This window comes from Cervus elaphus, chromosome 4 (genome assembly GCF_910594005.1).
Source record: "Cervus elaphus chromosome 4, mCerEla1.1, whole genome shotgun sequence".
Taxonomy (NCBI): Eukaryota; Metazoa; Chordata; class Mammalia; order Artiodactyla; family Cervidae; genus Cervus; species Cervus elaphus.
This window is the reverse complement of record NC_057818.1, coordinates 20,058,025-20,082,167: the sequence shown is the minus strand read 5'-3', so window position 1 is coordinate 20,082,167 and position 24,143 is coordinate 20,058,025. Positions and strand designations below refer to the sequence as shown.

At 41.2% G+C, this 24,143-nt stretch overlaps 1 protein-coding gene and 2 non-coding genes across 4 annotated transcripts in view; all 3 read right to left on the bottom strand.

Moving 5' to 3' along the window:
• The window catches only part of TENT4B (terminal nucleotidyltransferase 4B), a 66,500-nt gene that overhangs the window by 4,326 nt on the left and 38,031 nt on the right, over positions 1-24,143 (bottom strand). The window contains exons 2-10 of one of the 2 annotated variants that reach the window (XM_043898418.1): positions 11,988-12,111; positions 9,562-9,608; positions 8,013-8,133; positions 6,840-6,947; positions 4,593-4,721; positions 3,596-3,809; positions 1,868-1,994; positions 1,661-1,764; positions 1,370-1,557 (exon numbers count right to left, since the gene is read on the bottom strand). In XM_043898418.1, the coding sequence (XP_043754353.1) occupies positions 1,370-1,557; positions 1,661-1,764; positions 1,868-1,994; positions 3,596-3,809; positions 4,593-4,721; positions 6,840-6,947; positions 8,013-8,133; positions 9,562-9,608; positions 11,988-12,111 (1,162 nt within the window). The remainder of the gene's footprint in view (positions 1-1,369; positions 1,558-1,660; positions 1,765-1,867; positions 1,995-3,595; positions 3,810-4,592; positions 4,722-6,839; positions 6,948-8,012; positions 8,134-9,561; positions 9,609-11,987; positions 12,112-24,143) is intronic. The other variant, XM_043898419.1, reaches the window with a different exon arrangement.
• Positions 14,667-14,736, bottom strand: LOC122692986. Its single transcript, XR_006340793.1, has one exon. It is a non-coding gene; the product is annotated as a small nucleolar RNA U2-30 (small nucleolar RNA).
• On the bottom strand, positions 14,889-14,970 carry LOC122692987. Its single transcript, XR_006340794.1, has one exon. It is a non-coding gene; the product is annotated as a small nucleolar RNA U2-19 (small nucleolar RNA).

The following is a 24,143-nucleotide window of genomic DNA, read 5'->3' as shown; positions in this document are numbered from 1 at the left end:
CCTATCTCCAGTGCCTGACTCAATGTCTTCAACCAAATACAAAACAATCACTTTACAAGATTCTCTCTCTGAGAGTGATGACAACTCAGTGCTCCCTCCTAGAAAACACAGCGAGTGGCCCGGACTTCCCAGAGACACCGGGCTGAGCCCCACCCGTCTGCGGGCTGCTCGGGCCACGACTGCTCCTCTCTGCTCAGGTCCACCCCGGCCCTCGCACTCTGCCCGGCATCTCAGAGACACACACTCTCAGTCCCTAAAGCTCCCTCTCAGGGCGGCTCTGCCTCCGCCCGTGTCTGGGACATCCAGCTCAGCACTCTGTCCTCCACAGCGCTGCTCCAGGAACCAGACCAGCACACGGGCAGATTCCACACGTGAGGATTTATGACTCCATGCTGGTAAATGGTCGTCAACAACGAAAAACTGTCTTTTTCACACTAAGATTATTTTTTGTCATATATACTTATAAGAGTCAATAAAGGCCATTTTAGATTTCAATTTAAACAAACTCAAAAGTAACTCTGATGAGGATAAGTAATGTAGGTATAACTGATACTAGAAAATTCTATGAGGATAAGAGAGAAAGTAGATTAGGGATTTCCAGGGCATGGGGGGAAACAGATATTAGGGGCTACTAAAAGGTTTCTTTTGGGGTGGTGGAAATGTCCTGGAATTAGTGATGAGGGCTATACAATATTATAAATATGCTAAAAAAAAACCCCACTTAAATTGTACATTTATAAATGGTGATCAAGGGAGCATATATATATCCCACTTTTATAAAATTTTGAAACAGACAAAACTAATTGATGGTATTAGAAAAATCCTAACAGTGGTTACCTCTGAGGGTAAGATCCGGGATTGGCTAGAAAACATCTGGGGAGATGTTAATAGTCAACATCTTGTTAGGATTTTGGGTTACACATGTGTATGCATTTGTTAAGTGTATAATTAAGATTTCCTTATATGTTAATTTTATATCAAAAGAAAAAAGTGGACAAACATTGAACTATGGGTAATGACAAGCACAGGACAGTACTTTGTAGGAAATATCCTAACATCTGTGATACTTTGAAATGTGTTAAAGAATAAGATGAATTGGTAAATGAATGGATAGCTCTGTGTAAGCCAGTAAAATGTTAATGACAGAGTCCAGTGGTAGTGTATACAGATGTTCACTAAAATTCTTTCCCTTTCTGTTGTATGCTTGAAAATTTTAACCCAATGTTGAGAAAAAGTACAATCATTAAAGTTACTAAAATTTCCGAGGAACAAATAAGAAAATGAGTTAGCCATGGCTCTCTAGATAGAATTATCCCAGCAACAGAACCCCTATGGGGCTAGGTGTAGAAAACCAGGTCTTCATACTTACAACATCACTAGAGCTGGACTGTGTGGCTGAAGAGGAAGACACTGGACCTGATGAAGAGTTTGAAGAGTGTTTACTAATAGATTCCGAAGTTTTACTTCTACATTTTCCAAGGGCTTCATTTTCTTCAGATAGATTATTATTACATTTATCTAACTGCTGAGTATCTACTATCAAGGTAACACCATTTCCTGAAAGAGTGGCAAAAGATTGGAAAACGTTTCTTCCCATTAAGCACACACAACACAGAAAAGCCTCTAATACTTAGTCAATCGATCAATGAAAAACTCTTACCATTGCACGAAGGCTCGGGCCTATTCTGCAAGCCCCACTGCTTTGATATCCAATCTCTATATGTGGCAACTTCATCTGTTACTCTAATTATTCTACCTAATATGCTGCAAGTGTTAAAAAAAAAAAAATGAAGAAGGTACATTAATTTGAAGATAAGAAGCCACAAACAATTTTGACCTGATGGGCTGATTTTAGTGAAACTTTTACCTCTCTGTCTCGTTGTTGGGATAGTACTTTGCTATTGGTGATACAGCATGACTCAGGACAACGTAGGCATAATCAAAGGCCTGTTTCACCTGCATGGCCCCATATGAACTCCTTCCAACATCATTACCTTCAAAAGAAATATATACATAACACATTAAAATTTACTGCAGCTTAATATGAACTAAAAGTTCACGAGCCCTCTTCTGGGAGAGCAAGGGCAATCACTGTCCTTAGAATATGAGCCGCTAGTTGGCCCCACAGCTCCTCCAGCTCTAAACGTGTAGATCATGCATAAATATGTCACTGTGGCATATAAATTGCCTAAATGTCTTCTGGCCCAACAGGGACGAGCCCTTACACAGTCATGAAAATAAAAGAAGCAACTGCCCATTTTCTCCTAAAAGTGAAGCAAAACTAAATTAGAAATACCTATTTTTTTGCTTGTTAGCTTTATAAACATCTCCTGCACTAAATAATGAGCTCCTAAAAAGCAAGGACCATCTTATTACTGAAAAAATCCTTTGTGTCCTTTATGTAGAGTTGGCTTTCAAAGAACATTTACTCAATGAGTAAACTATTCCTGTTTATAAGATGGTTCATTCCGCCAGAAAAGGGCTCCTAGGAAACTATTCTATCTTTTAACTTCTTTTCCTTCCTTACTTTCAAAGTCAATATGTGCATCGCATGCTAAGTCACTTCAGTCATGTCTGACTCTTTGCGACCCTGTGGACTGTAACCTTTTAGGCTCCTCTGTCCACAGGATTTTCCAGGCAAGAATACTGGAGTGGGTTGTCATGGCCTCTTCCAGGGGATCTTCCTGACCCAGGGATCGAACCTGGGTCTCTTAAGTCTCCTGCATTGGCAGGTGGGTTCTTTACCACTAGCGCCACCCTGGAAGCCTATACATATATATATATGTAGGCTTTTGAATATATATATATTCAAAGTCAACACAATAAAGCAAGTGACTAAAAGCATTTCTACTGATGTCCAATAATGCAGAATCTAAATATTTTACAATTATACCAGGAAAAAATATTGTCCAGAAAAATTAGAATACAAGTAAGCAACATAGAGCTTCATGAAAGCAGAGGAGGAATTCATTTTCTGCTCACTTTCAAGCCAACATAAAGCTGGAAAAAGCACAGGGAGACTATGCAAAATTAAAGAAGGAAGAAGGGTGCAAAAGGAAAATAAATTGTCTCTTGGTACCCTCTCTCTCATGAACTCTGAGACATATAGTGTCTCTCAGAATCCTCACTTACAGCCCTGGCTGATAACTGGTTAGAATCAGCAGCAGTGAGGACTCAAGAGAGAAGAACTTAAAACAGCCACCAAACCGGAGATGCACAAACCCACCCAAACAGCTAATACCTGTTCTCCTTTGCCTTTAAGAGTCAAATGGATTTTACTACCAACTCCACTCATTTGCAAGCATACATGTTTTTCTGGTGTGTGTGTTTATGTGCACGTGTTTGCTTATAAAATATTTTGAGGAAACACAAATACAAGTTAATCCTTAATTTTTCATCTGAAGAGAGTTTAAAGTACAATATGATTACTAAGCGTTTTTTTGACTGAGTTGGGTGGCTTGCAGGATCTTTGTTCCCCAACCAGCGACTGAACCTGGGCCCTCGGCAGTGAAAGCTCGAAGTCCTAACCACTGGACCACCAGGGAATTCCCAATGCCCTTTCTTGAATGTCCATAAATTTACCTAAATTCAATACCTGGTTGTAAAGGATCTTCAATATAAAGCATGGATGGCCTGTAGCCATCTAGCATATTTTTCTGTACTTCATCTTTGGCCACATAGGAACCACCATCCTTTATCCGGATGCCAGTCTTTAAATAATTGAAGTGTCGTCCATATAATTCAAAAAATTCTATTAAGAGAACACCATAGTTTGTATTGGGGATGCAAGCATCTTCCCTGGGATGTAACTAAAATGAGAAGAAAAAAAAAATTACATTGGATTTTCTCTGAATTCAAGGTGAGGATAGTAAATGACATTCTAACTTCTATAAACAATATTATAATAATTTTGGGAGCAGCCAACAGATAACAGAGTTACAGCAGACTAATTGTAACAGTACTTCTGTTACAGATGACCGAAAGCCCCATGGGCGCGGGTGGAACCCAGGGGTGTAGGTGGAGCCCACGGGTGTGGGGGATAATTTATGAGGCTGGATTTCACAGCTGCCCAGGATGTTGAGAGAGTCGGCTTGGCCCAACATCAAGGAAGTCATTCTGACTCACCAGCAGAGTCAGGCAGTTGGCAACACCGCTGTACCACATGAATACGCTCACTGACGGTATTAAGACTTCTAACACATCTTACCCAGACAGCCAGTCTCAACTGAGTTGGGACTCAATTGTAAGTCTCCGCTTAGAATAGTAACTGCTTAGAAAGATTCTTATTTTTGGCATTTATGTTACTATGTATACCTTTGGAAACGGCACCGTACTTTTGTATGTTAAAATTTGTAGTGACAAGTCTCAAAAATATTAGAACACATGAGATTAAAAAGATTCTTCCCTTGGGATTTTAAAATATTTAATTGCTAAATTATAAAAAAGGTACCTGGTTTAAAGGCAAACGTTGTAAGTAATCAAGGGAAGTATTCTAATTAGAGCTTGATTAAAATTTTTTTCCAAAATGATTCCCAATTGATTTATTTAACAAAAAATGTTTAGTGTACACTAGCAGAGTATAACTTACTTACCTGAAGGAAACTTACTGCCATTAAAAAGAGACTATAAGAACCAATTCCACCCGTAAATACTTCATTAAGGTCCCTCTGTAATAAGAACTGTTTCAATACTAAAACCAAGTATGGCAATACAGGATATTTCTGGAAAAGAAAATTACATTTTCAATGAATTCGTACATCAGTAACAGCTGGAAGCATTAATAGCACAAACGGTCTCTCAGTGTAAACGGGTCCTTACATTACAGACTCGGTGGAGATATGTTATATACTTGTGCACTTTAAAAACAAACTATAAAAAAGTAAGGTCTGAGTAACTGAGGAGGATTGTGTCCTCACATCTAAAACCCCAAACAGAGAGAGCACCCCAGCATTCACTACGGGACAGAACCCTAGCGATACCTATCACGTGACACTCCTTTTATGATTTACTGAACAATTCTCAACTGTAAACAGATAACAGAAACGGTACGGGGTGACGTCTCAGTTCCCAAAGCAGTCAACCCGTGGGGTTTTAAAGAATCACTTCTGTAAGTAGAACTGCAGAGGCAGACCATTTCTTTTCTTTTTCAGGTGATCCTGCAGAGCCCGGAGCAGGACTCACCCTGCCTGCTGTCCTCGGCCAGGGCAGGTCAACACACAGCCCCACCTTCCGTGCCTGACAAGGAAGGGTGAGGACACCCACGGGGGCAGAGAAGGACCGCCTGAGTCCATCTCTCACTCAAGCTCGTTCTCATTAAGTCCGCTCCGCAAGCCGGGCCCTGAGGCAGGGACGCTGAGAACAAAGCAGACACACCCGGAGCAAGGAGCCTTGACAGCCACTGACTAAGGACGGCAGAGTTCCTCGTGATCGCCACTCTCCTCTGACACCTACAGTGAACACGTACGGCTCCCATGAGGGAAAGAAGCGCTTGTACTTTTGCAAATCATGTCAAAGCAAGCGAGCGTGAGAAACAACAAAAATACGGAGAAATCATCATTTTTAAACACTATGGTTGAACTCAGAAATAGTTTACAGAACAATCAGGCAAACTGCCAACAGAATTTTCTCTGCATGCATCCTCTGACCCAGAAATTCCACTTCCAGGAGTTGTCTTACAATTTATTAGTGCAAAGGAAGATGCAGACATGGAAGGATGTTCACCCAGCACTTTTTGTAAGAGCAGAAGACACTCTTCCCTGGGGAAGAGCTGTCTACACAAGGGACGATCCATCCTGACAAGGGCGGTCAATGAGAAGACTGAAGAAACTCTTGACTGTGCTGACACACAGAAATCCTCCCAAATAATAAGTTTAAAAAAAAAAAGTACGACATCATATATATGGTGTGCCATTTCTTTTGTGAAAAATCTTAAGAGGATAAACAAAGAAAAGAAGTTGATGAAGGCAAATCCTATGTAGCTGATCTAAGCATACAAGGTTAAAGGGTGACTCAGTTTTTCCTATCCTTTTCTAATGGTAAGGTGTGTTTTTTTTTAACATTATTCTTCTCAATTTTTAATAAAGTTTCTTTTCTGGTAAAAAGAAAATTTACACACACCCAGTATCTCCAAAAGAATGGGATTACGGATAATATTTCTTTTCTTTTTCTGCACATTTACATGAGAATATAATGTTTATCACATGAGAGTTATAATTTTCTCTTACATAAAAAGAAAAACGTAAACTCGAAGAACTGCTAAAGAAAAAAAAAATCAAATGGAGAGAAAAGATATTCTATTTAAGCCAAAGCAGTGCAGAGTTTTAGTTTAGGGAGAAAAAAGCCAATGCGTCCAGCTGAAGATGGTGTTGATAAATTGTGCCCTCTCTGGGAAGAAAACAGAACAAGCAGAAAACAAACCACTCCAGGATAAGGGAAGGACACCTGCAGGACCTACCCTGCAGGTGACTCGGGGATTAAGACCTAGAAAAGGCTTGCTAGAGACCGTCTTAATCTGGACCCTTGTGAGACTGGAAACACACAGGAAATCAACTGCGTGGCATGACTCAGCCCCAATCTCCCTAAGAGGAAGGATCTAGGGCAGAGAAGTTCTTCAAAGGCTTCTTCAACCCTTAATTCTTACCTGAGGCCACACTATAAATTACTGATTATAACAAGCAGATTCAAGGAAAGTAAAAACCACTGCACAGAAAAGAAGCATTTGTCAGCAATACACATATAAAAATAGTTTAGCCAAGTATACCAGAACACCACAACAGAGTTTCAAAACATAACTCCATTTTCTAATAGTTTCATTGAATAAACACTATAAATTCTCTGACCTTGGTAAAATCTTTAATGAGGTCAGCTGCTCTCACACCATTCTGTACATTAAAGCTGATATCAACTTTCACTTCGGTAAAAGAATCTGTTAATTTAATAATAGGTACCTAGAAAGAAAAGAAAGGTAAAAATTAAATACTTCAAACAAGTTAAATGACAAATCGGGGGACAGAAGGTTACCAGAGCTGAGATCCTGATCTTCTCAGGAAGACTTTAAACACTGAGTATTCTGAACACTCCAAACCAGAGCTGACTTAGCCGCCTAGATATCTTACATTGCATATTTAGCATTTAAACTCATGCAGTTTATTTTGAAATTTCTACTGATTGAGAGTTTTGAAACAAAATAACAAAAACCTTTCTCCACATGAATCTACTTTGGAGAACAGTTTCCAACAGAAGAAGATCAAGGATTATGAATGTCAACTGTTTCCAGTAAGAAAACTGCTAGATTCTTAAGCCACATACACAGTAAGTCAGTGGCATTTTTGGTCAGTTTTGCATATAGCCCAAAAAACAACCTGACAAGAGAACTTAAAATGTAATAATTATTCTCAAATGAAGAATGATAGAATGGTTTATATGAAGTATCAGGAATTCTTTAAAAAAAAAAGAAAAAAAGCTCTGCTACCATGCATTAGAAAACTCAGACCAGCAAACGATGTACAGAACTAGATTTCCAAATTAATAGTTTTTAATGAAGTAACCACACATTTTGCTCTAATAAAACCTGATGTGCAAATATCCAAACTTCTAAAATATATATATTTATTTTTAAAATGAGCTTCCATGAAAATTCTTAATGCTCACTCCATTAGTTAAAATGATCTACAAAATTTCAATTAATACAATTCTTCAAAGATACAAAATATGATAGAAGAATATCTGTGTAACTAAAACTTTATTAGATATCCATATCTTTACTTACACTTTTTGTATTAAAAAGTCTCTACAGTATTATATGATTAAAATTGAGTAAAATTTTTGAAAGAAATGGATAACCAGAATAATTCGCCTCACAATTGCAACTTTTTATGTGCAAGCACTGGGATCATGAGCAGAAGGAATCATTCAGTCACAATCCAACTGTGTGCACCAAAATTAAAATTTAATTTCACACATCCCATGCATAAGTAACTGGAGAGTTTAAGATGAAATGCTAAAGAACTTACAGTTGCTTTGTCTAGAACTTTCACCGAATCTTCATCTGCAACCTTATGCTTCCGAAGAGCTTCCTCCAGGGTCCAGAGGGGTAGATTTTCCCACTTCCCAAACACCACAAGATCAATGTCACTGAACACAGAGCATACACAGGAGTTGTTGAAAGAAGCAAGAAACTATATTTGCTTTCTCTCATCCAAGCTACAGCCAACAAGTTACTAACAGTACGATGAAAACTTATTTCTCACTCTCGCACTGCCCAATGGAGACTAAATGTCTCAGTGAGGACTGTCAGAGAAGTGGAGGCTGGTGATTTTAACAACCTCCTACTTCTCCTAGTCATTTCATGGGTGATTCTGAATGAAGTAAACCCTCAAAAACACCAGGTAACGTTTCCTGTTCATAAAGGCTTCTGGTAATAAAAACCTTAAGACCTTCCAAGTGAAAGAGACTAACTGATTAATCGTGACTTACATATCAAGTATAAAAGATGCAGGCATCCTAGTGTATCTAGTATGCTACCATGTGCATAAGAAAGAAAGAAACACACATTTCCTTTTATATATACAGAATCTCTCTGGAAGGATATGCAAGGAGCTGGTAATAGCAGCTCCTCCAAGCAGAGAAACTGGGGGGGAGAGGTGGGATTCAGACGTTTCATTGTCATTAATTTTGTGCCCTTTTCAAATCTGAACTAGGTTATCATAAAAATTAAATTTTTAGAAAGAATGATTCAGGCTTTGCAGATGCTCAGAACCTAAATAAGGAAAAAATACTAATGAACTCAAAGTTGAATATTTCATAACTTTGTAGGCCTAGGACAACAATGGGAAGAATGAAAACTGCCAGGATGCATCCACTTTAATACATTTTAAGTTTGGGTAAAGTAGATCAAATCAAACTCAAATGGAAAACATGATGGATGCGTATGGTTAATCATACCATACTGGGTACTTAAACATGTGTTACAGGGTAAATCTCACGTTGAGTGCTCTTACCACAATAAAAACAAATGCATGATGAAATGTTTTTGCTTCCTGAAGACCACAGCAGTTTAATTCTTGGAGAATAGGTACTTGATCCTCAATAAAGTCTTACCATTCCCTCAAAGCAGCCCCAACACACATACCCGACTCTTGCCCCCAGCTGTGGGCCAAGACAGCCCTCATTTGAGAAGATTAAAATAAACAAAGGGCCTGAAAAGATCAAGACTTTTCAGAGAAGAGTCTATACCCTAAACTTTTGAGTCAGAATATGGTGACAGGAGCTAACAGTATGAGCTCTTAATAAAAAATGAGAGGCCTGGCATTCCTGAGTGTACAGAACTCTAGAACATGACCAGGTCTTTTACCATAAAATTACATTAACATCTGTGTTAGTGGGTTACGTTACAGGCTTGGACAGTTCTCTGTAGTGACACTCTATTTCAAGGTAACTCAAATAAAATACAAGTAAGATTTCATAAATCTGTTTTGTTTCTATTCTTACATATTTAACAGTCAAAACAAAGAAATTCTAGAAAAATGTGCAATTCCTTGAAAGCTTCATAAATGTACTAACCTTGTAGGTAAATACAAGCCAGTTTTAAAACTTCCAAATATCTGGACCTGAAATAGAAAAAAATCATATTAAAATATGAGCTATGACAAACCTAGACAGTGTATTAAAAAGCAGAGACATCACTTTGCAGACAAAGGTCCGTACAGTCAAAGCTACAGTTTTTCCAGTAATCATGTACAGATGTGAGAATTGGACCATAAAGGCAGCTGAGCACCGAAGAATTGAAGCTTTTGAATTGTGGTGCTGGAGAAGACTCTTGAGAGACCCCTGGACAGCAAGGAAATCAAACCAGTTAATCCTAAAGGAAATCAACTCTGAATATTCACTGGAAGGACTAATACTGAAGCTGAAGCTCCAATACTTTGGCCACCTGATGCAAGAGCCGACTCACCAGAAAAGACTGATGCTGGGAAAGACTGAGGGCAAGAGAAGAAGGGGGTGACAGAGGATGAGATGGTTGGATGGCATCAGCAACTCAACGGATATGAATTTGAGAAGACTCCAGGAGATAGTGAAGGACAGGGAGGCCTGGCTTGCTGCAGTTCATGGGGGTTGCAGAGAGTCGGACATGACTTACCGACTGAACAGCAAAAAATATCAGTTGAAAGGCCAAACCATGGAGAACTGCAGGACTTTGCCACCCTCTACTGGTAATTTTTAGTACTACAAGAGCATTTTTTTCCTACCACCACGCTTTCGTGGAAGTAGGATTCCACGTCTCACAGAAAGTAGTATTAAGTAGCACTACTTCTCAAAGTTAGTTTAAACTTGTTAGGTTCAAATATCAAACATGTGGACTTAAACAGAAGCCTTTTAAAAGGAATGTTCACTAGTATTCCCTAAAAATCTAAAGACACAATCACAAATCCTCAACTTCTGTTCCTCTAAGCAGCATCTTCTCACAGATCCCTGGATTACGGGCAGACTGCCTTAGTTGCAGGACAAGTGGCGGCCTGCAGGCCGTCTCCACAGAGAACTCTGGGCACTGTCGCTATAACAGCATGCAGACACATCCTCTCCTGACCCACGGAGAGCAATGGAAGACACAGGCAGATGTGTGCACACAAGTAGCTGCAGTGAGGGATGAACAATGAAAAAAGTTCAACCTGTGAGGTAAGATGGACCAAGGGACTTAATCACAGCCTCATGTTCTAAAACCGCCCCCGTCCGGAGGGGGACTGATTCAGATCAGAGTGTCTCCACCTCAGCATTGCATCTGGGGCAGCTAGGTCCTTGGTGTGAAGAGCTGTCCTGTGCATCACGTGATGTTTAGCGACCTCCTCGGCCTCTGCCCAGTGTGCGCCGGGGACACCCACCAGTCACCAGAGTCAAAGATGGCTCTGACACTGCCAAAAGCCTCCCGGGGAGAAACTCGTCCTGAGCTGAAAGCCACCAATCTAGGTCACGGAGGAGAAACAACGTGGCACACGGCAGCTGCTCCATGAAATACTAGTGTCCTTTCCCTTCCCTGTGGGACGCCCAGGTGGCTCAGTGGTAAAGAATCCACCTGCCAATGCAGGAGACACAGGTTCGCCCCCTGGGTCAGGAGGAGCCCCTGGAGGAGGAAATGGCAACCCACTCCAGTATTCTTGCCTGGAGACTCCCACGGACAAAGGAGCCTGGCGGGCTACAGTCCATGGCGTCACAGAGCCTGACATGACTGAGCGTGCTCGCATGCATTCTTCCCTGTACCTCTAATATCTTATTTGAAGCTTCTCTGTTTTGCCAATTGGATCAAAAATGCTTCCCTGGATTTGCTCTTGCCATCCCATGACACAATCTAAAGAAAAGTTACATAATACAAAGTAAGGCATTCCAATAAATCACTTCTTTGAATGAAGAAAACTGTAGAATAGACCCTCGAAGGAGCCCTCCAAGGTGACCATCAATAGTAAGAACCACAAACAAGCAGAGGAAATTTTGGGCAAAAGTTTCGTTCACTGGGTGGGGGCTATACTGAAAGACAAGGAGTGATAAGAAAAAGAGAAGGAAACAGCAGTTTCAGGAGAGTAGAGTACACGCCTACATTAGACTATGAAAATGAACTTCAAATGACACAATAAATTTCTACCTGACATCTTCATTCAGCTATCAACAATTATGCAATGTTCATACTGACAGGTTGGAACAAAATAGTAACAGAGTTTTGATACATCACATCCAAATAACCCACTGCTATCAACACAAAGAGGCTTGATTTATCTTTCTTCTCTTTATACTAATGAGTCCTAAATATAGTTTGCCTTTAGCAGTACCGCAAAGAAATAGTTTTAAGTAAGTCATTCAACTCAATGCAAATAATTAGGAAGCCCAAAATTTTATCTAAAGGCTGGAGAAAATGGTTTGTTTTTGAAATTGCATTAGACCATAACTCTACAGATGCACATACACAGGGATACTACCTAAGCACCCAGACAGGTACTCACGTCAGCACTGGGCCAGAGCTCCTTAATCACACTCTCGATCCTGTTCACCACCTCCATCCGCATCTTCTCCTCCTCTGGTCTTGGAGACATATATTCATAAAAATCACTGATTTCTTCATGCAGACTGAAGAAAAAAAGCAGAGACGTTAATATGGACAAGGCCAATCTAATGAGAAATCACTATTTTAAATAATCTTACCCAATTAAGTCTTAAACTCATCTGCAGGTTTTACATTCACAGATTTCTCACCTTAATTTTAATGTTATAATTCACACTAAGCTAAAATGGGAATGCACAAAATTTAATCAAAATGCAAAAGTAATTAAAAACGAGAAATTCCAAATTCCAAGAAGTCTTACTGGAAGTGTACTAGCAGCTCTCACAGCATTTATTATCTGCCTGTGCAGAATACCTGCTGAGTGCTGGGGATTTCAAAATTTCTTAAATTTCAAGTGAAGGCCTTTATACTCTGCCTTTACACTTCTGATCCAGTAGATATAAACACAAGAAGACACAGAGAAGCTTCCGGGCAGTGGGGGTGACCCTCTTCCCCCTCTGAAATCCATTCCTCACAGGAGCAAAAAAGCGTGTCTTTCATGATGTTTGCTTAGTGAATTAAGTGTCAAATGAATAGGTCAGCCAGGGAGTATCAACAAAGACCTAAAAAGAATGGCTGGCAGACAAGGCTCCATAAAGGAGCTAAAAAGACTTGCAGAGACGGACAGGCTGCTCAGGCAGCAGCGAGCAGAGGGCGCAGCCTCGGCAGAGGGAGGAGAGGAGGGGGGGGCGGGTCCTGAGAGGGAGGCAGACCCCGACCACCCAGGGTCCGAGCCCCACGCTACGAGTTCAGACCTTCCCGGATGTTTCTGAAAGGGACCAGCGAAAGACTGACTTCAAAACTGGAGCACTTAAAGATTCATCTGGCAATGGTGCAAACAATGGGCTGGCAAAGAGACAAGGCTGGATGCAGAAAGAATGGCTCATAAATTACTGCAAGTGTAGAAGGACTGGATGAAGGTCTGGAGGATGGCGGCAGGAAAGAAATGGGCTCAGAAACGCCACACACACACACACACACAGACACAATGGTTGGGCCACAGGACAGGACCAGCAATGGAAAGAGAAGAGTGAGGATGCCTGCGAGGGCTGAGGTCTGAGGGGCTGTGGGAATGGATGAACAGATTAAAGGAAACACTAAGAAGGCTGGCTAAGGAGCTGCATGCAGTCAATTACTACAGAAGAAAATGAAGAATCAGAACAGAAGAAAATGAAAATAGCATTCCTTAACAAGGTGGTGCAGCTGTGAAGAGCTACCTTCAGGAAGGAAAGGAAGTATTGGTCACCCAGTCCTGTCCAGCTCTTTGTGACCCCAAGGACTGTAGCCCACCAGGCTCCTCTGTCCATGGGATTCTCCAGGCAAGAATTCTAGAGTGGGTTGCCATGCCCTTCTCCAGGGGATCTTCCCAACCCAGGGATCGAACCTGGGCCTCCCGAATTGCAGGCAGATTCTTCACCGTCTGAGTCACCAGGGGTTTCCCTGAGTATGAAATGGGAGGGAATCTGCAAAACCTGGGCTGGATGCAGACCAGACGGGAGGCCCGGCTCCAGGTCGCTGGAGGTACCACACCAGACTGAGGATGCTCTGGCGGTTACCTCAGTCCAGCACATCTGCGATGAACCAGGAAGCCAGGAGAAGGGCACTAGTTAAACAGCAATGGGTGCCAAGCACCGGAGGGGAGCCGGTGTTGGGGGGGGGGTGCAGCGGGAGGCAGGGCAGTCTCAAAGTAACAAGATCTAGAAGGAGGGGTGTGCTGGGCTGCAAGCCCATTCAGGTCCAGAGCAGGTTCAGGATCCCCAGGAAGCTAGAAACACCAGGAGACCCAAAATGGTTACAAGGAAAGGAAAGAAGGCCAAATCTCAACACCCACTGGCTGTTAACAGAATGCAGCAGAGTAAACTTGAATCAACAGTTTCTGCTTCTGATGTTTTCTTTTCAGACAGAGTCAAAACACTCGAGTTCCATACTCAGGCTCTGCCTGAGGGCAGCTGTGTTCCCTTTCTGGCCTCAGAGTTCTCAGGCACAGCCTAGGGAGCAGCAGCCAGCAGCCTTTTCAGAGCCTTGGTTTTCAAGGGCTGGGCCATTTGGTAAGGAATGACTGACAGTGGCGTTCTGCTTATTCACTGTGCAATACCACAGGAAAACTGGATTTTTTTTTTTTTTTTTTAAACTGGATTTTAAAACTCCGGGGAGCTCTGCCACTAAACCCAGAGACTCCCAGTGGAGTCAAGTCTTCCTTGACTTAACTAGGTGCCTTCCAGGTACCCTAGTATCTTCTGACTTTTTTTTTAAGCTTCTCAGCTTTTAATATATTCTCTAAGGTCACCCCCTTTGTTTTCTGATAGACAACAGCTAAAATGACTAGTCATTAGAGAGTTTATGGCTTGCTTTACTCTTCGGCACTTTTGGTGGGGATGAGAACCACAAACAAACAACCAAACAACGGGCTTCTTAGATCATTTGCTAACTAGATCATTTGCTATGAATTATCAGAGTTTATTTGTGGTTTGAAAGCATATCACTGTAGAATACTTCCATTGTAACCAATGGGGAAAACCTCCTAAATTTGACTGTTGGCTACTCTACAAAGGCCCACTTACACATTTTTTTAAAAACATTCTGAGCTCAGATCAAGTGTAGAAACCTTCATAGTTATAAAGGTTTGTAGTAAAACCTTTTCATCATTGCTCAGAATGGATCAGCTTTTCCTACACACACACTCCCAGCCAGCTCTCACCCACCCATCAGTTAAGTCCTCAGTTATCCACTGTCACTTTCATAAATATGCACACGCGCACGCACGCACACACGCGCGCACACACACACACACACACCCCTTGCTTCTCAGAACTATAGAGATCATGCATCAGGTAGACTAAGGGGTCTTTCCTGATGCTCAGATTAGGCTACTTTCATCATTGATCCACTTCAGGAAGAGCAGATCTCAGAGAAACTTACACATTTTATAATTCAAATAACAGGCAAGCGGTGTTTAGCCTAACCTCTAGTGAATCTTTAAATCATATGAAACTAAGTAAGAACTCATCCTCCAAACACTACTGAGTGTCTATGTTCAAGGTATTACAAGGAAAAAAGCTAGTCACACATGATCCTTGCCCTGGGTGGTGTCCCTCTAAATGATGAAAACAAATACTCATGATGTGAAGTAGTTCTGTGTATGCATATATCCCACACTGCTTCCCCACACTGCCGCAGGGTGCAGACGAACAGGAGTGCTTTCCTAGGACAGCTTCAGCAAATGCAAAGAGGTCACCCTGCAGGGCAGTGAGGTCCTCATCAAATCACTTTCAGATGACCACAAAGCAAAAAGAGGTTGTGTGAGGGATTTCTGAACTCGGCATTATTACAAGGCGGAGGAGATTCCAGAACTCCTGTTTATCACTAGGCTGTCAACTTTCTAATTAGCACACATTAATTTGGAGGAAAGGTATGATAGTTTTACGTGACAAATCCTCAAAACAAGATTACCCTACCACACTTTCAATGGCTAAGTTAAAGAGCTCTCTTGGTAATTGTCACACTGCACTTAAAAACATGTGGGTTATTTTCAAATATCTTTGGATATTGATTTCTAACATAATTCCACAGTGATAAGAGAACAGACTCTGATTTCAATACCTCAGACAGACCATGAAATTTTTGCACATTTCTTATGACCCTGGATATGTTCCAGTGTCTCCAGATTTATAGTCCATGGGAACTTGAATAGAATGTGTGTCCTGCTGTTGTGTGAAAATTGCATAAATCTTAATTATACTGAGTTGGTTCATAGTGCTTTTCAGGCCTACTACACCCTTCTACTTTTCTGTCTATTCATTCTAATACCCTGGGGGAGTTTGATATTGAAAATGCCAACTAAAATTTTTATCTACTTTTAAAAATAATTGTAATATATAGTGGAACTATGTGTAACTTTTCCCTGTATTTTCCAGGTCTCCTGTAAATGTTTTATCATACTTTCATAATTAAAAAAATAATTACTGGGGCGGGGGGGAGACTACCCTACCACAGTTTGCTGACGCATTCTCCTGCTGAGAGACAGCTGGTATGTTTGCAGTTAACAGTTATTAACAATAAAGCTGTTACGGAAGGGAAAAATATCCTAAATTTTAATAACCCATAGAACCATCTTCCTATTTAGGAAAATATGATTCTACAGCTTATCTTACCTCTTATATTACTTTGACTTTACCACACTGGAAGGAGGGAAAGAGGAGTAAGCAGAAAAAGAAGGGCTATTAAAACAAAAACATATTTTAACAGTAAGAACCAGAGAAACCATCTCAGGCCTGCCAGGGTCATCTCCTTACCCAAGCCAAACACAAACATTCTTACCTATCTCATCTGTATTTAACCGGCTATCTGTAAGATGCTTATTAAAGAACTAAGTGAGAAATCTTGGTACAATCAGGAAATAAACTTCCAATAAAGATTTAAAAATAATTTTGAGGGGCTCTTTCCCCGTGGACTGCATAATCTGACTCGCATGGTACAATATATAGTCAGGCGCTTTAAAAATCCTAAAGGAAAAAAAAAAAAATCCTAAAGGAACTAAGTCCCATTTTTGGAGTGCCTACTACATGCCTGGCACACTTTTGAGTGACATGATGACCTAATAAAGGCTGGAAACTGGAGAAATTTTGCAAGTTTGCTTTCACACATTAATTACACCTCTGATATCAACTACACAGATAAAAAAAATAGCAGAGACAACTTCAGTTTCTTCCACATCTTGATTAAAACTCAGTATTAGTTAAATTAGCAAATATTGTTGTGTGCTACATACCCAATGTTATAGTTTCTCATCTTAAATTACAAAATACAACTCTCCTGTGATCAGAATTCCTGAGTGACCAAAATACAGTGCCCTCTATTAGGATATCAATGTCTTCTTAAAAGATAAAGTAAGCAACAAAAAGCATCCACTTCCTGCCTTTAAAGGAAAAGTATATAAAAGCAATATGATAAAATAAGTGCCACTATATAACTGGAGAGGATGCCCCAACCCAAAATTTGTAGAAAATGAGAATCAAAATTAATTTGCTGGGATAAAACTTAAACTCAAAATTAACAATAATACAAAAATTTAATGGAACAAAGAAGAAATATCAATAAAAAAATAGCTTCTGTACTTTTAAAATGTACAACCCATAGATAATTTAGGTCATAAAGACATGAAAAAAATCACTTTTGCTCTGAGGAAATTTCCACCAGAGGAGAAATGCTAGCCTTTCAAAACGCTCCTCAAAGGCTCAACTTCTCTGGCTATAAAAGGGAAGAACTGCTTCACACCTTTTCAGCTGGGCAACCCAGGGTGGGGTGTGAGTCTCTCAGCAGCGTCTGCAACTTCAGAACCAAAAGCAACATGGCAGTCTTCCTGATGCCGCCAAGCCAAGGCAGGCAGATGACCCACTGCTGGCCCCTCTGTTCAAACCTGCTCCCTGCAGTTCACCCAAAATCTGTTCAGGGGCTGACAGTGCCCCCGGGGGGACACCTGCCCGGCTTGCACTGTGCCTGAGAACAGTGTCACACCAAGGTCAAGCCATTCGGTTCCATGACTGAAGTCCTCGTTAACTGTAACCTCAGACCTATCGGAAGGCACTCATGTCACGTGTTAGTCACTCTGTCATGTCCACTCTTTGCGACACCGTGGACTGTAGCCCGTCAGGCTCCTCTGTCCACGGGATTCTCCAGGCAAGAGTACTCGAGTGGGTTGCCATTTCCTTCTCCAGGGGATCTCCCCAACCCAGAGGTCGAATCCGGGCCTCCTGCATTGCAGGCAGACGCTTTACCATCTGAGCCGCCAGGGAAGCTCATGAAGGCACTGACCAAGTTCTACTCAGTTATCGTCAATAACAAGATACTCCTCCCGCCCAAAATTTTAAGATTAATAATAGACAAGGACATATGGAAAAGGCATTCACATGCAGCATGTAAAAATGTAAATCACTACAATCTCTCTAGAGGTTGTTGTATAAGTGATAAATAATATGTAAATAAATAATTTTTTAAATCCCCCATCTTTCATTAAAATCAGGATCTGGGAGAGTATTTGCACTTCCATGTTTACTGCAGCGTTGCTCCCGATAGCCAAGATACAGAAACAGCCAAATACACACTGACAGATGAACGGACAAAGGAAACAATATAATGACATGTTATTCAGCCTTAAAAAAGGGAATCTTGCCATGTGAAATGCAAACAAACCTGAAGGACCTTATGCTAAGTGAAATAAGCCAATCAGAGAAAGACAAATACTGTGTGATTTCACTTATGCACAGTATCTAAAAATGGTCAAACTCACAGAAGCAGAGAATAGAATGATGGATGCCAGGGGCTGGAGTGGGGTGGGGAATGGGGAGTTGTTCAACGGATATAGTTTCAGTCAAACAGGATGAATCAGGTCCTAGAGATATACCGTATAATGCAGTGTCTACAGTTAACAATACCGGGTTGTGCACTTAAAAAGCTGTTAGGAGGATAGATTTCACGGTATTCTTACCACAAGCAAGTGAGGGGACACAAGGAACTTTTGGAGCTGCTGGATATATCTACTGCATGGATGGATGTGTGCATGTTCAGTCATGTCCGACTCTATGCAATCCCAAGGACTGTGGCCCGTCAGTCTCCTCTGTCCCTGGGATTTTCCAGGCAAGAGCACCGGAGTGAATTGCCATTTCCTCCTCCAGGGAATCTTCCCAACCCAGGGATCGAACCCGTCTCCTGCACCGCTGATGGATTCTTCACCACTGCACCACCCGGGAAGCCCATACATCTGCTACCTTGGATATAGCGCCACCTTGGTTTCATGGGAGTAAACACACATCCAAACTCATCAATTTCATTATCTGCGTTACGTATGTGCAGCTTTTTGCAAAGCTGTTTAAAAACAAATCCCCCCCCCCTTTTTTATCCTCCAAGAATATTTCCATAAGGGAACAAGGATATTCACCACAGCATGATTTGGAATACTAAATAATTTAGAATCAGCCTCAATGTCAATCAGTGGGGTCCAATTACATAATCATAGGAACACTCACTGACCTTCCCTTGAATTATAGCCAATAACCCATCAAAAAGAATGAAGAGCTGTTTGAGTTGACAGAGAAAGACCTAAGATGTGTTATGTTTAAAAGAAAGGATTCCTTTCATGTACATTAAAAAAGACACACACACACACATACGCAAACACACAAGAGAAAGTCACAACATGTTTCTATTTACAAGTTTTCTGGAAGGAGAACTGTTATCAGTGATCACGTGAGGGACATGGCCTGGTGGGCGAGTTAGAGAGACCTTTAGTTTTTTATTTCATATCACTGTGTATAATTTTATAATTTTTCTAAACCACCAGTGTGTATCTGTTTATCTGCTTTTCTAACAGGAATCATTATTATCTGTTGGGAGAGATTATAGTCATTTGCATCTTCTTTATATTTTCACACGTGAAAATACACACGTGTGCATGTATGTGTATTTCCCCCAACCTCCACCTCATAGAACAGGGTCTATATACCATACTGTTTATGATTATTAAACCTGATAAGTGAACTTCGGGGTGGAGACTCACTTTGTTTAAAGTGACCCCGGTTCGATTCCAGGGTTGGGAAGATCCGCTGGAGAAGGGATAGGCTACCCACTCCAGTATTCTTGGGCTTTCCTGATGACTCAGCTGGTAAAGAATCCGCCTGCAATGCAGGAGGCCTGGGTTCAATTCCTGGGTTGGAAAGATCCCGTGGAGAAGGGAACGGCTACCCACTCCAGTACTCTGACCTGGAGAATTCCATGGACGCATACTCTGTGGGGTCGCACAGAGTTGGACACGACTGAGTGACTTTCACATAGCTCACATACATTGATGTATACAGTCTATCTTTTAAAATGCACACATGTTAAGAGTACTATCGTATATTTTTATAACAAGGGAAAATATCATTAAGGAAAACGAACACTTGAAGGCAAAAGACTCAAGTTACTCTAATAATCTAGCTTTGTAGACCAAAAGGTCATAAAGCAGGCACCTGGAAGATATGAACAGAAAGGGACCCCAAAGCCAGGCATGCAGCCACACAGGACACATCTGGGAAGTTACTGCACGAATGATGCGATGCAGTGAGTGTAGTAGTAAGTTTCTCTTGGTGGTTGACTCATCCACTCTAGGGACTTAAATGTGTGTGCATATGCCAGAGAAATTTCAGGAAGAATGCATGCTCGCAGTAGTTTCCTCTGGGGCGTGGAACTGAGGTCTGAGGTGTAGGGATTTATATACTCTTTTGCACTATATGATGTTTTCCAAATGCAAGTAGGAACCAAGAGAGGTGAGTAACAGCAAGCCCTAGGGCGATCCCTAGAGCAGTCTCAGTGACTTCTTCAGGAGGCTCTAAAATTTGATTTTTATAAAGGAACTGTCCTCATAGCTCAGTTAGTAAAGAGTCTTCCTGCAATGCAGGAGACCTGGGTTTGATTTCTGGGTCGGGAAGATCTCCTGGAAAAGGAAATGGCAACCCACTCCAGTATTCTTGCCTGGAGAATCCTTCATGGACAGAGGAGCCTGGCAGGCTACAGTCTTTGGGGTCATAATAGTTGGACACAACTGAGTGACTAAGTATACACACAAAGAAACTGTCATACACACACACATACACACACCCATTCTGTATTTCCAGCTACCAGCTAGACTCTTCTATGTAAACGTCACCTCAAGCTCAGTTAAGGTCAAAATGAAACTCCTCGTCTTTTTCCAAAACCTAACCTTCCTTCTTGGATTTTCCTCCCTGAGTTACTGTTTCCCCAAAATGGAAACTAAGCTGATCTCGCTGCCCGGAGCTTCTCCCTTCTCTGGGCCATCTTCCACATGATCACCCTTCCTCCTCAAGCTATCTGTGTCACTTCCTGATGCCTCTCCTCCCCCGTACAGCCACAGGCACTGTGCTGGAACATGCCAGATCTCTGCAAGAGCCCCACCCTTGCACAGGCAGGCCCCGCGCCTGGAGCGCCTTCTGACTCAGCCTCTGGAGCTCAGCGGGCACCTCCTCGGTCAAGCTGCCCAAAGCATCACTTGAGCTCCTCCTCGATGCTCCCGACCGCTCTGGTCCTGGTCCCACCTCCCGTCCAGCTCTCAGCCCCGATGAGTTCACAGTGGATCCCTGGTTCACAGGCCTCCCTGCTGACTCCACTCTCCGGTTCAGCGCTGTGTCCCCAGACAGGCTGCAGCGCAGAGAATCATTTCTGGAGGAAGGGACTCTCGGATGACTTATGTACACCCAACCATGATCATGCCCACGTGTCAAAGAAGGGATATTATACACCTTAAAATAAGCTCAGGACCAGGAGCCAAGCAAATACTCATTCACACAGTGAAAAATGACAGAACTAGAAAGAAGGGCAATTTGGCCCCCAAACTACGGACGTCCTTTAGAGTCACAGAGGGTAACTCCACTTCTCAGAATGTAGCCTAAGGAAATAAGTCTGCATGTGCAGAGCGATATGGCTATCAGAAAATATCCACAATGAGAATGTAGTTTTTTTTTAAAAAAGCTGAAATTTTGAAATATTTCAAGGAAGATCACCAGTATCAGAGTGAAAAGGAAAAAACCATCGAACTCTTCTTTATGAAGAAAAGTATTCATACCCCAAATAATTCTCACTATAAACTAAGATTTAAAAAAAAAACAAGGGAGAAAGAAAATACGGATGACAACATAAAATCATTTAAAATACACACTTTAGGTTTGCAAACTTCGTAGGCATTTGAAACTGTTATTCATAGTTGAAGAATGTGCTGCTTGCTATGTCAACTCCTCCTTGGTTAGGAGATGGGAGTAAAACTGCAGAGAATGGATACTAAATTACAAAGTTTTCCTTACTTTCTTCTTTTAAGAGGTGTTCATACCTGCTTTCCTAGAAATCAGAGCATTCCTTTTAAATGTCATCATCTGTTGTTGCTCTCAATTTTTGGATCACAGTTTTTATTAGGCCAGTGTTTCAGAAAGACAGTTTTTCTCTGATTTCCTCTCTGTTCCTTCCCTTTTTACTGCTATGAAGAGAGAGAATGAAAGCCATCTGACTTCTTCTAAGCCTCTTAACTTTTGCCACACACCCCTGCTACTACTTTCAAGCAAGTATAAAGACAAAGAAAAGGGAGGCAAGAGGAAAGAAAGGATTACCTAAGAGTTGCTTTATTTAATTCCAGTCATTCATTCTTCCCTCTACCAGTAAAAACTCTGAACTCCCCCTGCCACTCTGAGCAGGATCTAACCGAATCTGGATAAAGTTGGGTAGCTCAAAGAATAGTTGATAGTATTCCCAATTAAGGATAAATACCTTTAAATAAAAGTTCAGTTATCAGATTTATCCCCCAAACAGAAGGTCCTCAAGTATTTGAAGAGTTAAAAAAAAGAAAAAAAGAGGCTGAATCTTTCTTTATCCACAGGTTAAAATGCCAACAAGAATAGTTCATTCTACAGAAGTTTGTCATATTTTTTAATATAACAATGAAATGTGGATGTGTTTAATCCATACAATTCTAATACAACAATGGTTATTTTTTATTTTTCACTTATTTATTTCTGGTTGGAGGCGCTGCTGGTATTTAAGAACAGACACTGCTGTATAAACACATGAGCACGGGCAGTGTCTCCTGCTGCGTTAAACTGCTGGTGAAAGAGGCCAGGACCAACAACGGCTTTCATAATTCACCTTCCTTCCCTGTACTGTTGAGATCTTCTGGGTAAGTCCTGGAGCTGTTTACAAGAATTGTTTAAGCTTAAGTGAAAAAATAAACTGATTCAGAAGAGTTCATTTATACCAAAAACATAATGTTTATAAACCTGCGTTGACTTTCTGAGGTCCTGTATTTTTCCAAATTTAACAACAACAAAATAAACTCTGAAATAAATAAGGAAGTTTACAGCTGTTTGCAAAGCACACGGCGGGGGGTACACTTAGAAACCACCTAGAGCTCTACCCCAAAACAGCAGCAAACACAGCCCGTGGAGACGTGTGCCAGACACAAACACTCACCACATACCTGCTGCAAACTGTTTCACTCCACACACCATTTTAAAGTCAGCGGAAAAACAGAGTGACTATACCATGGCCACTGCACATGTCATCTGAGACTATAAAAATCTATTTGCAATGACTGTATATAAATATAGCATTTAAATACAGACAAGCCTCATTTTATTATGCTTTGCAGATATTGTATTTTTTTACATATTGAAGGTCTCTAGCAACCATGTAGTCAAGTGACGGTTAGCATTTTTTAGCAATAAAGTATTTCTTAATTAACAGTATGTACATTATTTGTTAAGACCTAGTGCTATTGCACACTTAATAGACTACGGAATAGTATAAAGATAGCTTTTATATGCACTGGAAAACCAAAAAATCTGTGTGACTGGCTTTACTGCAATCTTCTCTATCATGGTGGTCCGGAACCAAACCTGCATTATACCCAAGGTATCCCTGTGTACCCTAATTTATTCTACCAATCCCTTATCACTAAGCATTTAAGCTGTTTCCAGTTTTTCACTACTATAATTCACACGATAATGCTATCTTTGTACATAAGCCTGTAATCAACTAATTTCTCTCTTAGAATAAATTCTTACAAGTGGAAGTCTTTTGTGAAAGACATGAACAGTTAACACTTTTGAAGGTTACTCCCCAAACACCCTCCACCAGAATGGGAGATGATAAGGTCTCCCACAGAAATGCGTGATCGTCCCTCCCCAACCTCCACACCAACAGAGAGTGTTCTGTTTTTATTCTTTGATTCCTATTGTTGTTGTTCAGTCACTCACTGTCCGACTCTGCGACCCCAGGGACTGCAGCACGCCAGGCTATTCCTATCAAGGTTAGGAATTTTCTCCATGCTTATCGGACATTTGTATTCTTTCTCAACTCATTTCAACAAACTATTAGATGGAATTAACAAAGCAGTTTAAAGAGCATGTTGTTCAGTCGCTAAGTCGAGTCTGACTCTTGGCAACTCAGGGATCAAACCCACGTCTCCTGCACAGGCAGGCAGATTTACCACTGAGCCACCTGGGAAGTCCATTTAAAGAACATG